Here is a 25,864-nt window from a genome sequence, read left to right as displayed (position 1 = left end):
GACATATTAGGCTTGGCAGTGTGCCAAGCTCCGGACACGCTGGGTCTGGTAGTGTGAAATGGTTATCCTTCCTTGTGTATACCCAGGGGAGTGTGCTCATTCTAGGCTTGGCAGTGTGCTCGTTTCTTTGGGCGGGTTCAAGGAAAGAGGGTTATTAAGGTTTTTTAGGCTCGTTAAAAATAAATTTATCACTTTGTTTTCCTTTTGTCTCTTATTCTGCATCTCCCTATTTCTTTAGGATAAAAAAATCTGAATTCTCTCTTCCAATTTGGATGTATATGAAATGTATGTATGATCCAAATATCAGTTCTCAATTTGGAATCATGTATTTTTAATGACACAATACATATGTGAAGTGCTAGTTAATAACTTCTTTTTTTCCTGTAAAAAGGGACCTTAATTTGATGGCAACGTGGTTAAAGAAACAGTCTCAAAAACTGCCAATGTCATAGGTGTCGCCACCGCCACCGTACCGGAGATGTAACAACAAAGTGAAAACCAATCTAAAAACAAAGAGATGGCAGAGAGTTTCAAGAAAATACACCAGCCACAGTAATAAAACAAGTACTAAGGCACATGCTACCAACCAGAATACCAAAGCAGAGAGAAGAAATAATGAGAAAAATACAAAGAATAAAATAGATTTTTAAGAAGCCTAGAAATAAAAGTGGAGAAGCAAACCAAGAAAGCATAAAGAACTGCACCGACAGCGGGGATAAAGCCTCGGAAGAACTATAAAAACAAATTAGCAACTTATAAAGCACACACAATTGATCAAACAACAGCTCAAACCAGTAAAAGAGAAACGCAAAGACAGGAAAAAGGAGAACATAAAGAAAAAAAACAAAGTCACCAATCACAGTCCCAACTATATAGAAGACCTGGCAAAAAACAAAGGAAGCAGAAGCGAAATCTAAAGCGAAGCAGATAGCACATGTATCACAGTGTGCGAGTTAGGAAAGTAACTATAATAGGCAAAGGGAAATGAAGATAACGTCCAAGAAGATAACCCAGAAATAAAAAGACAGAAGAGCAAAAGGAAAACAAAAGACAAAAAGAATTAGACTGAAATAACAGGTCCAAGTATCAGCATATATACAGACGTTCACAAACTTCTCATAACAGCTCCATGTTAATTGTTATTATTAGTATATAGATAAGAGCTAAAACCAGTAACAGGGAGTTGTATTTCATTTGAACCTGAGCAAGGGAAAATTTGCATTGCAATGTGAAGTTGACAAGAGAGCTTGGGTCACCTAAAACACATCATCAGTTGGTCTTGAAGCAATCCATTTCTCTATGGAACTTCCTATCAACAATTCAAAGCCTATATGGGAGTGGAATATTGACATTAAAATTATGTAGGGGAGAAATTTTATTACCTTAAGAAAATCGCCTTCCTAGAAGCTTGGGTACCTTTCACGAATGGAAATTCTTGATCTCGGCTTTAATGTTGATGTTCATTTTGACAGGCGATGTGAGTTACAAAACGATCCTTTTGAATTGGGATGATTTGCATCGAGTAAAAAATTATAATCAAAATAGTGAAGGGTACGCAAATACATTTCCAAAAGTGGACGTGAACTACTGTTTCCTAGCATCCATGATGTTAGACCCCATCAACTCCTGGGTTTTGCTATTACCAGAGTTTGTGTACTCGGGGTTAGATAAATTGCCAAACCCAATTTTGATTGGGTCTAGCCTGAGCCAGATCCAAAATTAATGGGATTAGACGCACTGTCAAGCTCAATCATAGCTGAGACTCGCTAGTTGCAGACCCGCCTCGCCCGGGGCTTGGCGCATTGCCAAACCCAAAATACTCGGGGCTTGGCACGCTACCACGCCCAATTATGGCCAGGTCTTGCTAAAACCAGACCCACCGCACCTAGGACTTGACACACTGCTGAACCCTGGGTGCCTAGAGTGCCAAGCCCAGCAGTACTCGAGTCTGGGAACACCATGCCTTTACTTGAATGTAAAAATATATTGATAAAATCTTAGCTCATCACCAATGAAATTGTTTCTCCATAAGTTCAACACCATTAACCGTAGAAGATCAGCTATTTTTTCTGGATTTTTCTCGATTAATCTGTTGCAAGAAAAATCAATAACCATTAACAGTCCAAGAATGCTTTCATACTTGTACTATCATCCATGTACTAGTCTACCCTATAAGATACTTCAATGCCTTTAACTTCATATCTAATAGCTCCTAAATCATTTTCTTTTGGAATTAACTTTATAATTCAACCATTAAAATTCATTAGTGACATCCAATTATTTCATTTAATACATAGTATTTTTTATGAATCGAACTTAGAAAGAATATTTCTTAAGATTAGAGTTGCTTATTTATTAGTCATGACGCAAGACCCCCGAGTCTGGGGCGTGGCATGCTGCCAAACCCTTGGCTGGGTGTGGCTTGCGCCTGACCCGGCATGCCTAGGACGTGGCATCCCCTTTTTGAAGTGTTTTGGGTCTGGCTTTGCAACCAGACGCAATAGCGTTTGTTCCAACTGCCAAGCCAAACCTAACAGCTTTTGGTAGAGAAGGTAACACCCCCAGCCACAATTCTTGATCAAAAACACAACAGAGGAACACCTCCTCTATCATTTTACAGTGTTGTCCATAGTGAAAACAGTCTATGGCTACAGTGTTATCCACGGTGCAATGTATATGTGTCCACTCAACGTTTTGAAAGAGGCCAATAGTCACTCCTCTCCCTCTACTTGATGCGAGGAGTACCATGTATCACAAGGAAAATGATACAACCTCTCTGTCACTCCTCTCCCCTTAGCTGACAAAGCCCTAAAAGGATCGACAGTCCAAGACTTAACTGATGCCGGTGGGAAAAACCGTGCTGGAATGGTGTGATTCAAACTCATGACGCTTAGTCATCAAAACTTTGATACCATGTCAAAGAATCAAGTTAATTAAAAAATTCTAAAGAATATTATTTTTAATGGGTTAATCCAAGAAAAAGTGAATAAGACTTTCATTTTTACTGATAATAAAGCCTAGTTCTATTTGGCGGTCTACTCGTTGCGTGATTTGCTCAAATTAATAAATGCAGATTCTATTTAATTTAGTTTCGTTATTTTTCCTTGATTATTCTATATCTTTATGATTTTTAGCAATCCTTTTGTTTTGTTTTAGAATTATGATTTTGTCTATCTTGTAAAGTCTATTTCAAGCCTATCTTTGTAGAGAGATAAACTTAATCAGATCAATATTTTATAAATAAAATTAAGATTTTAGAATTTTTTTTTTTTTTTTGTGTTTTAACTCTATTTGAATATTTAAATGATTGTTGTTATCCGTCTTGTGCTTTGGACTGCATCAATTACATGATGCTTTCCCCTTGGAAGATCCAAAACACCACGCTGCTGCTACAAAAATAAGGTTAGCAGGTGAATGAACAAGATAAAAAAATAAAAGAAAAGGCATTGGATAATTGAAAAGGTAAAAGCATCAAACCAGCAAGGGAAACAACTCATTCTAATACGAAATTTTGTCGGACAATCATCAATCACATTGAGCTCAAAGACACTTGAATCACATTGAGCTCAAAGACACTTGAATTGGATTATGATTGTTTCCTCAAGAGAGAAAAGAACAATCATCAATCACATTGAGCTCAAAGACACTTGAATTGGATTATGATCCTTCTCTTGTAAGTGAAAAGTGGAAAATCAAAAGTTTAACAAGCACGATGTTTCTTTCTTTTTCTTTTTCTTTTTAATTAATTGAGCTTTGCACTAAACCTCATTAATTGGAATATATTCCCAGGGAAAAAGCAAGGCTCTTCTGATTGCTGGTCTCACTTTCATGTCCAGGAGGAAACACAAGATCCCTCCACTCTAAATCTGGTTTTATAAAGCTTGCCAGACTTGCTTTAGAAGTAAGAAATTCGTGCCCTAATGGTGGTGGGGCCTATTCAGGATCCATGGAGGTGATAATCTTATCAGAGACTTCATGGTTCATGGTTATGAGTATACTGATAACCTAAAAGGATTTCATTCAAAGGAAACATTCAGCCATTTGGTTCCGAGAGCTAGTGTACTTTCTACAGTAAACGAAGAACATCAACGAAAACACGTCCACACCATAAGTTCTCTCAAATAAAATGGTAGTAATCAAAGTAAAAAAACACAGAGAGGAAGCTGAGGATCCCACTATGGAACAGTTTGCCAAGTGGTGAGCCAGTGAGTCAGAGTGGCAATGTTGTTGGTGATATCGTCGATAGAATCACTCCTTAACGCCACCACAATGCCTTCTGGATAACTTTCTTTTGCCTCCTCCAACAGTACTTGGAAGATTTCACATTCCATGTTGTTGGATATCTTCGTCTCTGAGTACCCTCTTTTGTTTTGTTTAAAAGAAAAATGAAGATGGAAAAAAGATTAATCCTGACATTTGCTATTGCAGAAGCTACAAAACACACACAACTATACTTTTAAGGACGTTCAAGATGAGTTAGATAGGCTGAACTACCTCTTGCTTAAACGATCGTACAAAACAGAATTGTCAGTTTGCAGAACCACAACTTGATCAAACCATCGCTCTGGAAAGAAATCACAGCCATGATAGTCCACTATGTTTCCACCTTCTTCCATTATATCTTCGAGTTCATCACACACCTACCTCCCGCCCCAAAAAAGGTAATATAAATTTTAGAAAATGAACATCCTGAAAATTTGACTAACATTTCAAATATCCATGTTAACATAGGAAATGAGATTGAAGTTCGGTAATATATGGGGTTTTACCAGGTCTTCATTAATTATGTAGCAGTCAAACTGGTCATCCCATCCATCATGCAAGTTCTTCTCTTTGACCAAATCTCCAATATTAATGTGGCGGAACTGGGTGGCCTCTGCCAGAGCAGATGCGGTAGTTGTTTTTCCAGTTCCGGGTGTGCCAGTTATCAATATGTTTGGTTTCTTCCTCATGTCACTATCTCTTTGTGCCATGCTAACTGCTTTTCTCACTAATGAAACTATCAATTTGGTTAATTACACGAAACTAGAAAAAACTATAATTGCATAAATCTCATACAGCACTAATAATAGCATATTAGAAGAGCAGCTCAACCCCACGTTTCCAATAATTAATTTGAAAGGAACAAAAAACCTCAAAATTTACAAATGAAGATTAAAGCTGGGTTTAGTAAGTCTTTTGAGGTCAAGACACCATTCCTTTGTCAAGGGCGCAATATTCCATTTGTTTGCAACTATTAAATAAGGCTGAATAACTATCTGTCTTTCCAACTGACCTCCTCAATAGGGAATATAATAGATATGGCCATCCAGAAATACCCAAGTGGTTTGTTCACTTCAAACCAGCAAAAGGATTTCAATTGATGGAAGCATATTGCATATATCCATATAATTTACATTTACAATGACTTACACAACCCGCATATATATTGTTTATTTAAAGAACAACAATTCAAAAGGGAAAACTTTACCCTTCCCAAAGGTTAGGGGTATTAATAAAAAGAATTAGACAAATGAAGATCGAAGAGTATAGAGAAAAGAACAGAGAAGTAGATAGGGTTTTGATTATCCTTCAATGATCATAGAAAGAGAGAGAGATTTTACTTACTCAATTTATAAAGTGAGAATGAAAGTCATGAGAGCAAGAGAGAAGCAGAGCCACCAACAAGAAGCAGAGCCACCCACGAGAAGGAGGACTTTTTTATCCGGTGGAAGAAGGATTTGTTTCGATGGGGGCCAGGGGTTTTGTCTCTTAGGATGGGAGCGGTGATTTAGGGTTTATGGATAATAGGGAGGGGTAATTTGGTGCAAAGAACATAACAAAAGAAACTATTCTCTTCTGTTGAGGTTGAACCTGAATTTCGAATGGTTCAATTTACTTAATGATAAACTTCTTCCCAATTCTAACCAGTAAGTTAACTAATCATTAAGGGCCTTGAAAGGCCCTTTTGTACAAAGCCCATAAATGGTTAATTGAATTTAGCCCATATTTGGACTGTCCCCTTTCCTTTCTTCCGCTCCCATTTCTAAGCAGAGAGACAGAAATTTCAAAACCAGATAGAGTGAGGGAGAAGGGGACGGAGGAGAGAGAGAAAGAGTACGGAAAATATGCAACTAAATGTGATAAAGAGGCTGACTACACAGCCTCATATGGGAATTATTAGGTGGAACCGTTCCTACAGTTCAGTACCAGTCTCTTCTCCTCCTCAGCAACATAATACAGGTATTGTTTGATCACTTGCTCTGGTCTCTAGGTAATTTCTTAAAAAAAAATTTATTGATGAGAGATTGACACTTCATTAGACACTTTTAGTGATGAAATTTGTTTTTGTGTTTAAATTAATGAAAGACTGTAACTTGAGACCCTTAACTGATAATTTAATTATCCCCTTAGAACTTATTCCGGTCATCAAATTATATTATTGTCATTAGTGAAAGATTCTAAGTTTAGACCTCTTTTTTTTTACAATTTAATGAATGGTACTTTTGCAGATTACCAAGAACTGTATAACCTTCTTCAATCAGACAAAACCTCAATGGATATCAAAACTCTGAGTAAAATCCACTCAAGAATTATTACATTTAGTTATGGTACCAGTCCGTCTCTTATGGCTTCTTTGATGTTGAAATATGTGCATTGCAATTGCCGTAGTATTGTTTATAAAGTTATTGATCAAGTTTTCTGTTGGAGTACTGATTTGGTGGAGTTGAATTTGATCATTGATAAGTTAATGAGAACGGAAAATTATAGGGTTGCCAAAATGGTTTTTAATAAAATGCCTGCACGAGATGTGGTTACATGGAACACGATGATTGGAGGTTATGTTAGAAAAGCACGATTTGAGGAGGCGTTGAGACTTTTTAGATTTATGAATAAATCCAACATTGAGCCAGATAAATTTACATTTGCGTCAGTTATAAATGGGTGTGCAAAACTTGGAGCCCTTAAACATGCTCAGTGGGTGCACGAGTTGTTGATTGAGAAAAGAATTGAGTTGAATTTTATTTTGAGTTCAGCATTGATTGATATGTATTCCAAGTGCGGTAAAATTCAGACTGCCAAGGATATTTTTGATGGTGTCCAACGCAACAATGTTTGTATTTGGAATGCAATGATCAGTGGTTTAGCAGTTCATGGGCTTGCTTTAGATGCAATCAAAGTCTTTACAAAGATGGAGGTGGAAAATGTTTTGCCTGATTCTATAACTTTTCTTGGAATTTTAACAGCATGTAGCCATTGTGGTTTGGTTAAAGAAGGTCGCAAATACTTTGATTTAATGAGAAGTCAATATTCGGTTCAGCCACATATTGAGCATTACGGAGCCATGGTTGATCTCTTTGGTCGAGCTGGGCTTCTAGAAGAGGCGTTTGCCATGATCAAATCAATGCCAATGGAACCAGATGTTGTTATATGGAGGGCACTTCTTGGTGCCTGTAGAACATACAAGAAGCCAGAACTGGGTGAAGCAGCCATGGCAAATATATCTCGTCTCAGGAGTGGGGATTATGTCTTGTTGTCAAATATCTACTGCTCTCAAAAGAGATGGGATACTGCACAGGGAGTGTGGGAAATGATGAAAAAGAAGGGAGTTCATAAGGTCCGGGGAAAGAGTTGTTTTGAGTGGGCTGGTTTTCTTCACCCATTTAAGGCAGGTGATAGATCACATCCTGAAACAGAAGCGATATACAAAATGTTGGAAGGATTAATCCAGAGAACAAAGCTGGCTGGATATGTGCCCACAACAGACTTAGTTACAATGGATGTCTCTGAAGAGGAAAAGGAGGGAAATTTGTATCATCATAGTGAAAAGTTGGCGTTGGCCTATGGGATCCTCAAGACTACCTCTGGAGCAGAAGTTAGGATTTCAAAGAACCTCCGAATCTGTTATGACTGTCACAATTGGATAAAAATGGTTTCAAGACTTTTAAGCAGAGTTATTATTGTAAGGGATCGAATCCGATTTCACCAGTTTGAAAATGGTTTATGTTCTTGTGGAGACTATTGGTAGTAGTTCCTTAAAATTCTTGATAAAATATGTGGTGCTTTTATGATTTTATGTAGTTCCACAACTCAACAAGCAGAGGTGGCTTGGTTAATCTATACCAATGACATCCACAATTCGCTTTCCAATGAATAAATTACTGTGAAGTTCAGGAGTTGCTTGGATGTTAATGAAATGATATGATTCTGCTGAGAACACAGTTGGTTGCTCACAAATTTGGATGAGATAGCCTGAATTTGTTGCTTGAAATAGAAGTCAAGTTCACTTGGGAACTAACAGCATTAGGAGGAATTTGCTTAGATTGAGCCTATGGAAATGGGACTTGCCAAAATTTGCAATATCTGGTAGCTGAAATTTGATCACAGGAAGAGTTTAAAGGATTGGCATTGATTAGAGCTAGCCCAATGAAACTTTTGGAGGATGCACATGTGAAATGGATGTTCTGTCATTGACAGGTTCAATTGGATGTGGGACACATTTGCATGAACCTCACAACACTTGATTGAAAACATTCAGCAAGGTGTGTCAATCTTTACAAGTTGAATGTTTATAATTGTATATTTTGTTCTCATTGAAATTAGTTTACTAATCCTGATGTCTTTAGTTCCTAATGCCCTTTTTCCATTACCTATACAGCTATCTTTCTTTCTGTTTCGAGACGTGAAGTTTGTGATTGAAATTTTGCTTTTATCAGAAATGATGAATGATTCATCATGAAGCTGAGGAAATCAAGCTTGGATTAGACTTATCCTATAAACAAAACACAAGGAAATTATATATAGCTAGTGATTCAATGAGTACTAGCAAGACATGCAAAGTTATTAGATTAGTTAGAGACATCATTTATAAGTTTGAGAATATGTGATATTGTGTATACAGAGCAAAATTACATGAGATGGTTTTTATTAGAATGCATGCATGAGATGTTATGTGGAACTCAAAGATGGGAGGCTGTGTTAGAAAAGCGTGATTTGGGGAGATATGAGACTTTCTTGAGTTATACTGACAGATTGAATGTTGAACCAGATAAAATTATATTTGCTTCAGTAAATCTTGTGCAAGACTTGGAGTTCTTAATCATGCTCAGTGGCCAGTGGGTGAATACAATTATCTTGTGCAAGACTTGCATTAAAACTATTATCTTCTACATGCAATTATATTATCATAATCCAGCCACCATTCCTACACCATCATAATGTTATTATAACCTTTATTTATTCCAAATACTGTCGGTAGGAATACTATTTGACATAGTAGTTTGTGTGATATTTAGCCAAAAATATTTTTTGCACCATCACTACCCTACCCTTTACAATTTTAAAAACCTCCTTTATCTCGTTCATCAATCGTTCTTATTTTAATACATATCTAATATCAAATAAAATATCTACTTTCTATAATATTAATGGAAATAAAATATCTTTTATATATCATTAATGATATAATAAATATAATAAGTTCCTTAAAAGATTTTATATACAACCTATAAACTTAGAAAGATCATTAGCTTAGTATGAATAATTATTCTACATAGAGAGGCATGACGATTTATTACATCATTAATATTTATATTATTGATGATTGTTTAGAATCAGATATTAAAATCTTAAAATTTGATAATATCTAAGTATTCCGAGTCTGACTTTATATACTAGTTCTATGTTACTTATAAAATAACATAACAATTTATATTTTCATAATAGAATATAAAATTAAAATAGCAATCATCATAGTAATCTTTGAAATCTATTTTTTTTTAATAGAATAAAAAAATGGTGGGGTTTATATTTTAAAATTCTTACAAACTCTTCATCAATGTAAACATTAATCTCTTTAAATTTATTTTTCATTCATTAAGTCACTGAAGTTTATTTCATGTATTTTGTTAAAGAAGAGCTTTAAGGAAATATTGCTAAGCTAAAATGATAATAGGTGGTATAATTGCAATAATTCATAAATTGATGATTTTTTTTGGAGTCTTGCCGAGGAACTGGTTAGTCAGCAGCTGTGCCTTTTCAAGTGTCAATGACACGTGCCTTCATAACCCGATTTTCTTTTGAAGCTCACGCATGAACACATTGTCAGATAGATCTTTCTGTTTCTTAAGATCAACTAACCTATATGTAAGTGTCGTTCACGTAAAATCTTTTTCCTTTTTCACATTCAAAGTTTTCATTTAAATATATCACCAAAATCTGCATCGATAACTGTTTCGCCCGGGTTTTCACCCCGAGTTTTGCAGCGATTGCCACACCCTTTTATTCACTAGGGCCTGGCGCTTCCCTCAACAATCAGGTATAAGTCGTGTACTTCAGTGTCAGCAGGTGAGTTGTTACTCATGGGTGGTTTTCGACTTTCATTTTGAAACTCGACCCGGTTGAATGGATCAATCCAAGATTGGAATTGACTAGGTTAAAATAAAAAATAAAAAACTTGGCTGACCCAATAACTCGATTGTAAACCTGTTTGCTTTTATTTTTTTATTATAATGATATTATTTTAATTTTTAAAAATAAATTATAAATCTAACTAACCTAATGATTCAATTAAAACTTGAAATCTGAATCTTAAACCGAGAGGGTATTAAAGCTATTCTTTCAACCACTTCCCTGCCGGGCAGGCTGATTCTCTTCATTTGAATAGAAGTCCGTGTGTTTCACGACTCCCCTTTCATTTCCAAAAATTCAAAATTCCCGGATTTTTTTTTTAAAAGAAAACCCTTACAGTAAACTATTTCCCGCCAAAATGGTGATTGGCCACCGTAGACCTCCGATCTCGCCGTCACCGTCAAGAGCGATTCTCCAGTCGAAGCTCACAAAACTAGTCTCTCGCCACGAGCAAATGAAGATCTCATATCAGCAGCTGAAGTCTCAAATCGACACCGGTTTGCATCAAGTACCAAATCGTATTTATCACTATCAGTTGTTCGCTTCGATTTTTTGGTTCTTCGGTTTTGTAGCTAAATTTCATTGATTTTGTAGGCAGAAGAAGTGTTTGCGTCTTTGGCGATTCCGTTGATGAAGCTTGTTGGTTTAAAAACTGTGGAAATGGCCAGTAGAGGACGATTCACTACAATTGTAATCGATGATAGTGATCTTAACCAGGTAATCATATCCTGAATCCATGCTTATTATTATTAGGTTATTACATTTTGATTTAATTGATATATTAATAGATCTGTTTGGCAGAGGAGTGGAGGAGTTGCTGGAGGAGCTGGAGACCGAAATAATCAGATTAGTGCATTTGAAGTATAATATATTTTTTTTTTTTTGAATTTTGAGATCTTGCTGTTAATTTGAATTAGAAAACAGAGTTGCCTTTTGCCATAGTCACAGCCATAGAAAATGCTAGTGGCAAATGTTCTGTTGGGACATGCCTTGTATTTACTCTCAACCGGTGTTCCATGTATGCAGGGAGAAAATTTTGCTGCTGGAGCAGCCATAGCTGGAAAAGAAATCATAGAGAAACGGAAGGTGCAATTTGTACAACTTGTCAAAGTCCTTAGACAAATTGAGTCCCAGGTCAATTCAAGCCAAGATGAAATCCTCCAGAACCTTGATAACCACCATGGCTTCCTACAAAAACTCATTCAGAAATCCATAGGTTTAGTGTCCACCCTTGACAGTGAAAACCACGACACCACTGTCATCACAGTACGGCTTCTCCAAACCATATCCCACCATGTAACTACAGTGCTTAGATCAGTAAAGGATGGTGTGGATGACCTAATACAGGGATTATCTCAACAGATGTGTAATCCTATGTTGGATTATGCCAAGAGCCTCAAGGATGATATGAAAAATGGAGCGTGCATGCGTTTATTGGCCATGGCGGATAAGATGGAAAAAGTGATGAAAGATGGCAGGGTTGAGTTGGAGGATGCAAGGAAGAAAGCGAGACTGGCTGAAGAGAGGAAGATTGAAGCATTATACAAGCTGAAGGAAACAGTAGAAAGAATGAGGAAATTGAAGGAACACCTGACCTCTCTTTCAGAACCCAAAAGAGGACTAAGAGATTCTTCATTTTCAGAAAAGGTACACTCACTTCACTCGTTCATCCTTGATAAATGACCTATCCCTCTTTTCTCCTCTGTTCTACATCAATCCCTTGTTCTCGAGCATTTGAGCATTTGATTTGAATTGATTACTGCACGTGTATGAAATGCATTGCTTTCGTGTTTTGATTAGGAGTACTGATATGGTGTAGAAGCTGGCACACAGAATCAGCGAAAGTTGATATCTCTATTTCACTTGGGTAACACAGTGGTTTTGCTAGAAAACGTAATGAGAGGTGCTGGCTTTAGCCACTCCATCTGATCATTATGGAACTACTTTGTTTCACAAGGATAGAAAAAAACTGTTGTTATTATTATTTTGCTACTGCAACAATAATTTATCGTTTTAAATGAGAAGGAAAACAAACTCCTTGGCTGTCTTTACAAACTCTTTGTTGCTTCTTTGACATTATACTGAAATGAGTCAATAAGGAGTTGGAGATTCCAAGAATGACAAGATTAGTGGTTTCCATCAGCTCTTCATTCTAGCAACCAGTATTTGTCTCCCCTTTTTTCTGGAAAATCTTAAGAAAGCAAAAGGTTTGACTCATTAGTTCCTGCTTCAAATCTGAAAGAATATCACAGAGACCACTAAACTTGTTATCGGACACATGATAAAAGCTATTGTATGTGGGTTTGTCGTTGTTCTGTGTTTTTCCTCCATCTCCATTTATTCATGTTCTGATTGGTCAACTTAACTCCAGGAAAAACATATGAAAGCAATTCACTTGAAAACATTTTCTTTTCTTTTAGTATTTGACGGTTTTGCTGAGATATTAAGCATCTGGATGGAGTCTTGCTTTTGTGAGTTCTTGGAAACAGTTGATAATATCTTTCTTTTCCATCTCTTTGAAGTTCTCAGACATGGAGGAAGACCGAACAAAAGATGACAAGCTATTGTGGGGGATATTGAAGAAGAAAAGAAAATGTAAAGTACCAGAGAGCCCCTTGGGACCTGAAATGCTTTTGTATTTTGGTGCCACTAAGGATAACCATAAGCCCAAAGGGGTGAGGCCATTGTCCATTCACAGACCAGCCAGAAGGAGCTGTACAGCAGGGCTGAGTCCAAAAACTCCATTCTTGAATGCTCTGATTCCTTTGGGCTCATCACCTTCAGCGGTAAATCAACCAGTAACTTCATTGAGGCACACTGCTCACTGAATACTTGCTTAAACTTGTGGATTTGCTAGCTTTCATTGTCAATGGAGGGTTTTGCTTCCTTTTCAGTTAGCATGCCTGTTAACCTTTTAACGGGCTCGCACTAAGGTGCCATTTCTCAAAATGGAAGCAAATGCATGATTAAAATAGCACAACAGTCCCTTAGTACTGGAAGAGTTCTTTGCTTGTTTAAAGTTCACATATAAGATTAGTTGTAGGCCATTGCATCCTGTTTGCAGAATGAGAGTGCACTCTATAGTGACACTCACAATGATTAGAACTGAGTGAATTACTGAAAAGAAATGAAGTATGGTTCCCTTTTATTAAAACTGTTTTCTACTTGTGCAGATCTTCTGCAAATCATCCAAAAGTGCATTTCTTCTCTTTCAAGCTTTTGATGGTTGGTCTTTCAGAAAAACAGTCACATAAGTTAGAAAGGCTCTTGGTCCAATTGGAGAACAGGCCTCAAAAACAATATTATGACGTAGTTTGTATAATCTAGTGGTGTATAATCTTCACCTCTCTTTGATTACCTAAACTGCAAGTAACAGTAAAGTTTCGAAAATTATGAAGCAAATGCTGAAAAATAGGCAAAGCTAGAGAACCAGGGGGAAAAGTTATAAACTAGAAATTTCCAGTAGCACAAAGACTAAAACAACCCAGGGCCGACCATAGCTTCATATCACAGTGCTCAACCCAATCTGGCCAATCAGGTCAACTCGGGGACCCCACAAGCCGACCCCTAGACCCATTGGGTTTTGTTTAAAAAAAATTTTAAGTTTTTTGAATAAAAATATAATAGATCTGAATTAACCTACTAACAAATATACATGGATCCACCGAAACTCATGACTCAAGTCTTAATGGAGACTTACTTTTCATATTGAATTCCATATAATCAGCACCTATATGATTCACAAGGACAATCAAACACTATTTTACCATACTTTGAGAAAGTTCGATAGACTAAATATTCTACTCGAGATATGATTTTGCAAGGAAGTTTATTTTAGACTTCTGCTTGATGATACAGACAATAGCTCTTCGTTATAAGGGTAAAGAAATGGGATTTAAAAATGATTATAAAGTAATAATAGCATGAGTCAAGCTAATTAATGCATGGCTTTGCACGCATCACCTAGCTAGATGATGTAGCTAGAGAAGAATTTGCTGCTTGGAATTTGGAAGGGACAATTGCAAGAAGAGAATGATACAGTATTAGTTTTCATACATGTTTCTGCCTAAGATTTTGCAAATATGACATTAATCCGTAGCTGGACAGGTTCGTTCAGATATTTGGAGAGATTAGATGCTTGTGCTAGTCAATTCAAAACCAAAATGGACGGCCTTGATTCTTGAATATCGATGTTCTCCGAATCGCGATAATGCTTCCAGGGATAATTTGATATATTCTGTCCGCCATAGATTCCAAGTCTAGAATGTATAGGGTTTGTAGCGGCATCTTCTTGTTAATTTCCTGATTTCAAGAGACATGTTTTCCATTGAAAGTATACATCAACGTTGAATCCCCCTTAATCAATGTGTTGACTTTTGAAGAGGGAATAATTCAATTGAATATCTATATATCTATTATTCTCCAAAAGCTGGCAACTATATATATACTGCTTTTGCCAGTGGTTTTACAGAAAACCAACAGCAGACAGTATATTTAAGTGGAAATTCAACAGTAAGGTGCACATCAGATATGATATCCCTTCACTTTACAGGTATTAATTGAGATTTGGTTATGTGCACATGAGATAATGTAGAACGCTAAAGAAAATGCTTCTTTTGTACGGATGATTCCACCAGAATTCAACAGCAAGGGGGCAAAACCAATCTATATAAACCCCATGAAGGCCTGTATTTTGTTATAGCAACCTAGAATAGGGTTTCATGTATAGTTCAACAATGGTTGCAGAAGCTTCCAATACCTCAGTTTATAGTAATTGCTTCAAATAAGGAGAATGTTGGATGCCTTTGGGGGAGATTGAGAGCTGACTCCCCACGACTAAATGGGATAGATTCAATAAATTTATAAAAATACAGTCCACGATTCCTTCTCACCAGCAAAGCTCGATCTATGCTTCTCTTTTCAAGGATGTTGAAGATCCAACTTCTTCTGAACTCTCTCCCTCAACCGCTACTCTAGAGCTTGGCAATCCTTGTCGATTGTTTCTGTGTAGCGGTTGAGGTGAGGGGTTCAGAACATGTTGGCTTCGATCAGCAGCGAACTCCAGGCCATTTGCTGGTAAAACTCACTTTACAGTATTTTCTTCTTAACTAATTTTTATTTTTGGTGCTCATTTTCTTCTCATGCAATGATGGCACCAATTAATTTCTTCTCACGTATCCTCCATGTTTTTCTCTCATTTTTTCCTCTAAGTCCACATGTATATTATAATATTTTTTTTTAAAATCAAAACCTATATAAAAACTAAAAAACAAATTTAAAAAGTAGGCTATTTAATGGTAGCATCACACTTTTAAAACATTAGAGAGGTAATGTTGAAAAATCTTAAAATGAAAGATTCGAAGTGAAACATTGAGGAAACTAGAGGGATAAAATTAAAGTTTACCCTAAATTATTTTAAAAAATATAAAAAGAATGGAACAGAGAATGGCAGCCATAACGTCCTTAACCTTTTCACGTGCCGAAAAGTATGTCGTTTGGCCCTAAAGGAAGAGGTCCATTGATGACCATTGTATTATGGACACCAATGACACATTAGTGTCTGCAAAACCAATCCACCAAAGCAAACCTCCTTGACCCATGGTCCCAATTAGGCACCCATGCTAGCACAAAAATGAATGTACTTGGCAACACAAGCCCACGATAAAAAAGGACCAAAGAGAGTGGAATGAGTCGGGTCGGGTTTTAGTTGATTCTTTTTTGTTTTTTTAGCTTTAAATTATTGTTTTTAAATTATTTTAATGTATTAATATTAAAAATAATTTTTAAAAAGTAAAAAAAAAAAATATTAGTTACTCAATATCCACCTTCATACTATCCTTAACCCAAGCAAAATCCTAATTTTTTCATCCACATTAGTCACTCAATATCCACCTTCATATTTTGTAATGCAATTATATATATAGGTTTTTATTTATTTTAATAGCGTATAAAATAATTGAAACGTCAACGAAATACATATATATATACACAAGGAATTATTAAGGTCAGAAGCAGCAAATCAGGGTAACAGCTATTTTGCAAATTTTCCAGGCATTTTAAAGCCTTGAACATCAACATAATGACCTCAAACAAAATCGTTATTTCTCAAATTTTAGACAAGAAAGATCCCAATAAAATTTATTTATTATAACGATAAACCCAAGGGATCATTGATCAGATCAATATTTACAAATACAGCTAAACGATGCTGATGATCGTGGTCAAACAGCCTGGATCTCTTCTGGGTCTTCAAAGTTAGGGTCCTTCACGTCCACAGCTTCCTTCTCGAACCCAATCTCGGCCTGGGTGTAGCCATCACCAACCCAAGTGAACTTGCCTCCATGGCCTCCTTTCTTAGGCGATCCACTCAATCCAGTACCTGATTTCCTATCTTTCCTAACTTCAGACTTCGGATTGCTGTTGCTTTTGCTGCTCTTCTTCATTCTCACTGTAATCTCTCTCTTATCTCAACAAGTGAAGCCTCTACAATGTGGAAAATGGTGGCTTGGGTGGTGTTTTTTATAGCGAAGGTTATCGATATTGAGGTAGGTGCGTCAGCCTTTGATTTGAGAACAGAAAATGGATAAGATCAACTATGTGAAAAATATTATAATATCATGCAATTCTGATTTCTGTGGGTCATGGATCAATCTTTTTGATGGCCCATGTGATCATGACTCAGGAAGTTCATATCTTGCCAAACCCTCGAGACCCTGTTTGGATCTGATTTGATAGCCGATGAGCTCGCACCTCCATCTATATTTGATTACTTGTATTTCCCTCTTCTTAGAGATCTCAGGTTGAAGCTATATTTGTAATAAAATAAAAAAATGATTTTGGGATTTTTTTTATCTGGGAAAATTATGATGACTCTTGACTGATCATAAAATTACAAATACTATCAATTCAAATACATTAAACACCAATATGGTAATGGTTCTTGACAAAAAAATCATGTGGCGGTGGTTCTAATTTAAATAATCGATGCATGATATTTGGATGTTAAGACAATGGTGGTCTCTCTCTCGTCCGAAGTTAAGTTTTTTTTTTTTTGTTTAATTTTTACTTTTAAAGGGAAAAGAGGACATTTGTTGAATTTATATTGTTTTGAATTCAAAAGAGAAACAAAAGAAAAATTAATCAGAAACATGTTTTTTGTTAAATTTTTATTTATGTATGTAGAATAGAAGTATTTATTTTAATTAGATGTGCTTTTTATCAGCTTATAAAATAAAAATACTTTACATTATTAATTTTGTAAACTTAGTGCTCAACTATAAATATCAAATGATAAATTCAAAGAATTGATTTTATAGCCTTAAGGATAAAATATTTAATATAACCAATTACATATAAAATATTTCAAAAATAAAATGAAACTAAAACTTAAACAAAATATTTAATATACTTATTTGTTGAAACATTCACACTGTATAAAAAGATGTAGACATTTTGATTTTAATGATTAAATCTTTATTCTTAAGATTTTATAACTAAAAAAAAATTACTCAAAATCTTTTTATCAAATATAAGAATCTAAGCTTCAAAATAGAAAAAATTAAGTAAAAACAAAGGAAAATAAGGAAAAAAGAGCTATAATGTACCAAAGTCTTATTAACCATTACAGTCCAATGTTTATATTTCAAAAATAAGGAATTGTACTTATTGTCGGGGTTCAGGTTCATCATTTGCTCTAAATTAAAAGGTTTTTTTCCTATCAATTTCATCCTTTTGTTTTTCCAATTTTATACTTTAAATTTTTTTTATTATTTAACTAGATTATCTTTATACATGTCAAGTCGATCAAGTCACTTTAGAATAACTATCATAAGGTTTAATTTTAAACTTGGATTAGACAAGAAATTAGATGAGGAAGTTCTTTTTTGTCTAACTCATCATTATTTGTCAATTGTATCCTCAAATGTTTTTTACAGGTTGATTAGGATGCTTTTCAATCAACCAAATTGATCGGATCACATCGACGCAACTCCCACGCGATTTAATTTAAAACTTGGGTTAGGTAGGAGTCAAGTTCGAAGGTTTCATGGTTGATATGTTTAGCCGAGTTTAATAAAAATATCAAATAGCTCTTTATAACTTGAATATATTTTTATTTATTTTAAAAAAATTATCTAACATGCAATGTAGCATATAACCATCACCTTTCCTCAAAATGCTTGTTATATTTTTAGTAATGAAATTAAATCTATAGCCCGTGTTCTAAGAGGTTATGGTGTTTTTAAAAGGTTATGAAGTGTGTTAGTTCCACGTGATAAGTTAGTTTTTTTTTTTCCTAATCTTATCATAGAAGAGTCGTGTAAGACCCAAAATTTTTAGCCTAAACTCAAGTCAACCCAAACCTACCTAAAATAACCTAGGTATTTTGAGAAAAATTTACTAAAAGCATTGTTTTCCTCTCATCCTTTTTCTTTCTCTTTGTCATGACTCTCATCTCCTGTATACAAAAGGATTTCAGTTTTGAACTTAAGATTTTGAGATCGAGAAAAGTTGAAGGATCAAGTAGGTGATTCCCTCTCATGTTACTTTCGATTATGGTTTGTATATGGAAGGATTAAAAAAAGAAATTATGGTTTTGTTATGATTTTTTATGATTGTTTAATCTTGGTGTTATAATTGAAATATTAGGGTGTTAGTTAGCTTAAAACAAATTAATTTGATGTTTGGATTATGGGTTTGTTGAAGAACAATTTGTGTATTTGAGAAATTTACTGAATTGAAGATTAGCAAATTATGATTCTGAGAATCTCGATCAACCGGTCGACCAGTTCACTTGTTGCTACCATTCGATCGGTTGGTTTAAACTGGTTGACTAGTTGGTATGTGTAGTAATCAATCGATTGGTCAATACAGTCGATTGGTTGACCTGATAGTAGAGTTTTATCATGTTTGTTGGGTTTGATCGGGTAAAAAAGTTGGGCCTTATAATTATGACTTGGTCTCTAAGTTTAGGGTTTTAATATTTTATGATATGTGTTTTGAGTTGTTTTTTAGTGTTTTCCATATCTATTATAGGTTTTGCTAACGTTTCTCCTAATTAGCTTCATTAATCTCTGATTTTGTATTCGTTTATCTTTTTGCTCTATTTTTTAGGTGAGCGGGAAAATTTATAGTATACATTACACACACACACACACACATATATATTGGTATTAAATGATGAGTAAACTATGATTATTAATTATATAAGCTTGATTGATTTGTTGTCTTTTTTATACTCATCATATGTTGTTTGATATAAACATGGTCCATATAACCCTTATTTTTGTTATGATGTGACCATGCTTGCATTGTGAATTATTGTTATTAAACCATGAACCCTTTACATATGATATTTATTCATTTGGAAACCTACGATTCTTGTTATCTTATCGGGCAGTTATCAGAAACTCCAAACTAATAGAGAATAATTAGTTACTCCATGCTAATAAATAGTAGTTAGCCTCTATGAATATGATATTATGTTTTCTAGCTGGCGAGTAAGGTGTCAGTATCGTGTGGATTGGTCTCCCACGGTTATATATATATATATATATATATATATTATATAGCTGATAAGTAGGATATCGGTAATATGATGTAATTATAACATGCATACCTCTTTGGTATACCATTTGATATGATATTTATGATATACTTGTTTCGTTATGTACTTGATTTATTTAACAATATTCATTTATTTTAAAATGTTTATTAACATGTATTATAGTTATTACCTCTCATTAAATGATTGGACCCACCTCTCCATTCATAATTTTTGGGTCTTTAGTTCAATTTCAGTAGCAAGATCTTTTAGCCATGCACTTCCTACTTTTTTAAGTTGACATGCCTCGTTTGTTCCCTAAAGCTACTAGTTTAATCTTTATTTGTTATTCATAGATACTTCATATAATTGTTTTTAATTATATTTTGAATTTGTTTTGGATTATTTATGAAAAGAGTCAGATTTTAACTTTATTTATTGAATTCCTCAGTATTTGATATATTTTTTTTATAATGTACTATTTTATTATTTTTATGATATTAAATATGTAAGTTTTGAGGCTTAACACATGCGGAGCACCTTGAGGTATTATGTTTGTGTTGTTAGTTATGGATCCGGGAATCAGGTCATAACAAGTTGTTTGAACAAATTTTTTTGGGGAATTTTAGGATTTAGTAGTTTGAAGATTGGTAATATTTAGAGTGTTTTTTTGTTTTTATGTAAATAGAGCAATGAAAAATTCATTAATCCCAGAGCTATTATCTAAAACCAAACAAATTCGATGAAACAACAAATTAGGTTGGATACCATAAAGATTAAAGCAATGCAAAGAAGCTTTAAGGATACCCATTATGCTTGCTACAAAGTTAGCATTATATTTATTGGTCTCTCCACGTTTGAAGGATGGTTGGAGGTAAATATAAATGGGGCAAGTTGCAAAAATACTGGGAGTAATGGGAATAAGGGGCTTGTTAGAGATCATATTGGTTGATTTGTTGCTGGAGTTGCAACATAGGAGTTGAAAGATGTGCAACGGTTAAACAAGAGTTATGTTCTGTTAAACTTATGCAACGGATTTTCAAATGGGTTTTAAATAGCATTTTATAAAAATTTAATTATTATTTTTTATTTAAAATTATTTATTTTTTATGTTTTTAGTTTTTTTAATGTATTAATGTAAAAAATAATTAATATATATATATATATTATTTTAATATATTTTTAAATAAAAAAAATATTTTAAAATAATTACTCGCTTTAGCTAGCAAAGGAATCTTAGAGCTCGAAAAATTGAACATCAGGTGGATTTTCAACTGATTAAAAGGCTCATAATCAATGATGGAGATGGAAGGGAGATTTTTGTTATTGTTATGAAGTCCGATTAAGTTATTGCTTAGGAAAATGGTGGTCGGTCTATATAAATCATTTTTGAACTTGGATTGAAAGTTTTTGTATTTCATAGAATTTTTCAAAGAATCCTCCATATAGTTTTGTTGTGGTTTCGTGGGCCCTCTTTCTATTATATATATTAAAAAAAAAAACAAAAAGAGTTCTAGTATGAATCCATAAAGTATCACATAATTCTAAGTTTTTTTCATTTTTCTTAATGAATAACACCAAGCGTTCCTCCAAATGGTACTTTTTTATTGCATGATGCATACAACTTATAAGAAAAATATAAACTTAATGGAAGAAAATCTAGTAATTTAAGGATCCATTTGAGAAAATTATAGCTTGGAGACCTAGATACCTATTAATGGATAAATTCAGGACTAATTGGGAGGTTTGCTCTTTTCTTAAGCATCTTCTCTCGAACCCTAAAGTTCAAGCCCAATAACCCAAATCTGTACCTTCTAGTGGGCTCGGTAAGTAACCGCCATATTGGTAGGGTGGAAGCCCGGACCTTTTTCCAGCGATGGAAACATTTGGTTTTGTTAAAACTCAAGACCCTAACATTTTACTTCCCCTTCAGCAAGAAACAACCTCAAACGACAACCTGCTTTCTCACAGCTTCAAATTTTCTCCTGTAAGAAGATTTTCTGCTTCTTTTGATCTAACTTTTTTATTGCTGATAAACTGTGTTGTCTCAATCAGTTCTGACGTTATCAATTCAAAGCTTGTTTATGAATAATAATGTTGAATGCCGCCTGGATTAGTTTAGCTTCTTTTAGAATTGGTTTTCTCTGTAAGAAAAGTAATCTTAACAATATCTTGATGGGTTTTGTCTCTCTTTTTATTTTTCAATGGTATTGAAGGATTTTTTTTATATATATAATTATGTGCATAGCAGTGTAAAGGGAGATATTTTGTGCTGCATTGTCAGTTTTGCATACAAACTCTTTAACTTTGGAAAATAGTTGGTAAATTTGAGTTTTAGTTTAGAAAGAAATGACTTGATCTGTCAAATTTTGAAATTTTTTTTTCAAGTTTGTTGATGATGTATGTAATTTATTGTAGATTGAAGGTGATTGATGAAAGCTATTGCGTAGCTGCATTATTAATTTCTCTTCATCTTTTTTTCTTCTGATAATTAAATATATATCTTCTTTGGAAAAATGTTTGTTTTCTTTATAATTTTTTAGGTTTCTTTGTTTTGTTTTTTCAATTACGTTGGAAATACATCTGTGTCTGAACAGCTTGCTATGACATTGTAGGTTTGTTGAATTCTTAACTAATCTTTCCAGGGCCTGCTGTTCTGGAATTATACATCTCCTCAAGCGATGGTATGTTTTCTTTGATCATGTTATTCTTTTTTTTTTAATCTTCTTTCATGCATCACATTACATCTCCTGACAAATATATGTTTTTTTTTTCTCCTGTCCATCCTTGACTGTAGATAGTTTTGTTGTGGTATTACCCTGTTGATAAGCAATTGAATGACTTGTTGCTGACAAGAGCTTATTTTGAGCACCATGGCTGCTGCTTCCTAAAGTGGCCTAGCCAAATCCATTGTCTAGTATCAGGGGTGCGGGTGTCATGGAGTTGTTTGGTCTCATAGTGAGCCACTTTGGAAACTATGTTGTCAATGCCTATTTGCTTGCTAAGTGCATCTCTTTTAAAAAAATAAAGGGGGAATAGTGCCATTTTTATGCACGGGCTTTATTTGGTGAGAGGTAGTAGGTTCCCTTATGGAAACTTCTTGGTAATTTACATGGCATTTTCAACTTAACTTGAAAAATATAGATGCTTTAAGAGTGAATCTATGTGATATGTTGCTAAATGTTTTGCTTGACTAGAAGTGTCATAGAGTTGTTTGGTCTCATAGCGAGCCACTTTGGAAACCATGTTTTCAATGCCTATGTGCTAACTAAGTGCATCTCTTATAGAAAAATAAGGGTGGAAATAGTGCCTTTTGTTTTTCATGGGTTTTATTTGGTGAGAGGTAGTGGGTTCCCTTACGGAAACTTCTTGGTAATTTACATGGCATTTTCAACATAACTTGAAAAATATAGATGCTTTAAGAGTGAATCTATGTTATCTGTTGCTAAATGTTTTGCTTGACTAGAATTGTAGGCACCAGATATCTTTAGATGAAAATGAAGGCCTCAATTCCCTTGACAATCTCATCTTAGTAATGACGTAATAACTAGTTTTTGATTGGTGTATGCAGTTTATCTGCTAGGTTAATATTGCCCATCTTGCCTTTTGTGCTTGTTGTATTTTCACATCATGGAGGTATTTTAGACCGTACAATCAGATAAGACAGGTTCACAATGCTTCAATTTAATAGTCTTTTGCAGAACCCAATAGATGATTTGTTTTGATTATGCTATTTAACCGATACATGTTCAATCTAAATTTTGGATAATGCTAAAGGCCTAGATGGGCACAGTAAGACTGGTTGCTGGTTTATTATTCTTGTCAGCCAATGTTATATGCTATTTGTGTGGAGATCAGTAGTAGAGTTCACCATGTGGTCCATTAGACAATTCGGAATGGCATGGATCTTTGGACCCAGCACACCTCAAGTGAAAGTGAGAAAGGGATTATTGAAGATAAATGATTATGTAGCTAACATGCTTTTATTTGTTTGTTCAGGCTGCAAGGCTGCTTGCTAATTTGCTTGTCATGGGATCTGGAATTATGGTGAGGGCATTTGCTCAAGCGTACCGTCAGGCACTTGCAAGTATGGTTTTCTTTCCAAATTCAGCACTTGGAGATCCTAACATTGGGTCACCAATCCAGAAAGCCTCACTTTTAGTTATATTCATTTTGTATTTAGCCTTCTTCAATATCTGGTTCACAACTTCTGTTACCAATTGCAGATGCTTCAAAATCTGGTGTTGCCCACGAAACAGTGCAGAATATTAGAAGAGGAAGTAAAATGATATCTGAACCAGAAGCCAGGCAAATTCTAGGCATCACTGAGCATTCAACATGGGAGGAGATCTTGCAGGTATGTCTTCAATCCCTAGTAATGTATGTCCGTGGTGGAAAATAATGCCATTAACTATAACACTATAAGTAGTTATTATTTCAGAACAATATGTTTTCTAGCAAATTAGAAATCCTATTTCAATACCTTTGTTCCTTATCGCATTTTCTTTTATGAGAAATGCAAATCCATTTAAATGAAACATCTAAGATGGTAAAAAATGAAGCATTCTGTTATGTATATCTTATTTTTAGCTTTTACATGTTGCATGGAACCTATTCTCCATGAAATATAAACAAGCATCATAGGAGATTAGCTCTTCTTAAATTTTATGTTCTGAAATTCGCATGGATTAGTGAAAATTACAGAATTAGCATACAAGTTAGGGATCACACTGGGTTCTCCACGAAGACATGAAATATTAGGAATTATTATTTAGATCAAACTGTACTTTGACTTTTTGTTATAGTATTAGATCTCTCATGGATTCCTAACAATATGTCAATTGTTGCTTGCTTGTAGAAATATGACAAACTGTTTGAGAATAATGCCAAAAACGGTAGCTTTTATCTCCAGTCGAAGGTTCATAGAGCTAAAGAATGCCTTGAAGAAGTATATCAAAAGAAAGCTGAGGGAAATGTATGATTTCTTTAGAGGTCTGATCTTGAATGTTCATCAATGTGTTGATGCATCCTCCAGAAACTCTACTTTGATTTCATAGAATTATCAGCTATGAAGCCCGTTTTGACCTCCTTGAGTTACTCTAGATCAAATAGGTAGTGATCCAATAGTACACCAATTGTCAGTGTCATAACCTTAATGTAATCTCATCAGTGGATTAAATTCTTGTGGACATTAATACATCAGTTGGGGTGTGTGGGTTTCTTTTAATTGGAAAGGATACTTTTGTATTTTGATTATAGGTAGCTTCTCCAATGCCTCCGGTGAAAAGCCAAAGGTGACTGGTCTTTTGCCGTCTTTCTGTAACGATTTCAGCATCAGAACAGCTGCGTTTTTGACTGGATAACAACAGGTTAATTTGTGCTGCAGCAGAAAATGACTGGTATCCAATCGAGGCAATGCCTTATTTTCTACCAGAGGCATTGGAAAAGTTCCCAGGCGTTATCTGGATTTGGAACTAGTTTGGGACGGACGGAGATCACACGCTGTAGGTGTCCCTGTTATTTCTGTTTCATGGCCTTCGCTCATAAATGACCTTATTTAGAGATTGAGCTTTATGTCTTGACAATCGAAAATTATGTTTGGAAATCAGGACACCAAGCATTGACTTGTGTGTCAGCCCTTGGGACCAGACAGCTGATGTCGAGACAAATAGATCGGACTTCGGTCAATTTAAAGTAGGATAGAACGAATTTGGTCAGTTTAGGCAGCTTCCAGTGCCATTCACCCTCTGCAAGTCCGCATCTCTCTTTCTATAACAAGTGGCTATTTTGGGCTATTAGCATAGAAAATAATATGTTTTGGTGAATTAGCACAATTTGATGTTGTTATAGTTCTAAAACATGATATTTAAATAATGTTTCTGTTATGAAACGGAACACAAAACTAAGATTCTGAAGTTGAGATACACAGAATTT

General features: G+C 34.8%; 4 protein-coding genes across 6 annotated transcripts; 3 read left to right on the top strand and 1 right to left on the bottom strand.

Moving 5' to 3' along the window:
- Positions 1-3,995: 3,995 nt before the first annotated feature.
- Positions 3,996-5,866, bottom strand: LOC118044879 (adenylate kinase isoenzyme 6 homolog). 2 transcript variants are annotated; one of them, XM_035053357.2, is made up of 4 exons: positions 5,608-5,866; positions 4,770-4,999; positions 4,495-4,640; positions 3,996-4,362 (listed from the first exon to the last, which is right to left on the bottom strand). In XM_035053357.2, the coding sequence occupies exons 2-4, from the start codon at positions 4,971-4,973 to the stop codon at positions 4,176-4,178; spliced, it is 537 nt and encodes a 178-aa protein (XP_034909248.1). In that variant the 5' UTR covers positions 4,974-4,999; positions 5,608-5,866; the 3' UTR covers positions 3,996-4,175. The 2 variants fall into 2 exon arrangements, with proteins under 2 accessions (XP_034909248.1, XP_034909249.1); XM_035053358.2 differs by having other exon boundaries at positions 4,770-4,990; positions 5,608-5,865.
- Positions 5,867-6,006: 140 nt separating this feature from the next.
- LOC118044877 (pentatricopeptide repeat-containing protein At5g50990) lies at positions 6,007-8,613 on the top strand. Its single transcript, XM_035053356.2, has 2 exons — positions 6,007-6,222; positions 6,492-8,613. Exons 1-2 carry the CDS (start codon positions 6,108-6,110, stop codon positions 8,006-8,008), a joined length of 1,632 nt encoding a protein of 543 aa, XP_034909247.1. The 5' UTR covers positions 6,007-6,107; the 3' UTR covers positions 8,009-8,613.
- Positions 8,614-9,826: 1,213 nt separating this feature from the next.
- LOC118044880 (uncharacterized) lies at positions 9,827-13,361 on the top strand. Of its 2 annotated transcripts, none has more exons than XM_035053362.2 (5): positions 9,827-10,897; positions 10,984-11,106; positions 11,191-11,250; positions 11,416-12,036; positions 12,919-13,116. In XM_035053362.2, the coding sequence occupies exons 1-5, from the start codon at positions 10,748-10,750 to the stop codon at positions 12,967-12,969; spliced, it is 1,005 nt and encodes a 334-aa protein (XP_034909253.1). In that variant the 5' UTR covers positions 9,827-10,747; the 3' UTR covers positions 12,970-13,116. The 2 variants fall into 2 exon arrangements, with proteins under 2 accessions (XP_034909253.1, XP_034909250.1); XM_035053359.2 differs by having other exon boundaries at positions 10,397-10,897; positions 12,912-13,361.
- An 8,432-nt stretch (positions 13,362-21,793) lies between these two features.
- On the top strand, positions 21,794-25,186 carry LOC118044881 (mitochondrial import inner membrane translocase subunit PAM16 like 2). Its single transcript, XM_035053363.2, has 5 exons — positions 21,794-21,917; positions 22,546-22,614; positions 23,930-24,017; positions 24,157-24,287; positions 24,789-25,186. Exons 2-5 carry the CDS (start codon positions 22,612-22,614, stop codon positions 24,909-24,911), a joined length of 345 nt encoding a protein of 114 aa, XP_034909254.1. The 5' UTR covers positions 21,794-21,917; positions 22,546-22,611; the 3' UTR covers positions 24,912-25,186.
- Positions 25,187-25,864: the final 678 nt, after the last annotated feature.

Source organism: Populus alba, chromosome 12 (assembly GCF_005239225.2).
Source record: "Populus alba chromosome 12, ASM523922v2, whole genome shotgun sequence".
In the NCBI taxonomy this organism is placed as follows: Eukaryota; Viridiplantae; Streptophyta; class Magnoliopsida; order Malpighiales; family Salicaceae; genus Populus; species Populus alba.
Note: the sequence above shows the minus strand (reverse complement) of the source record. Positions and strands in the feature narration are given on the sequence as shown.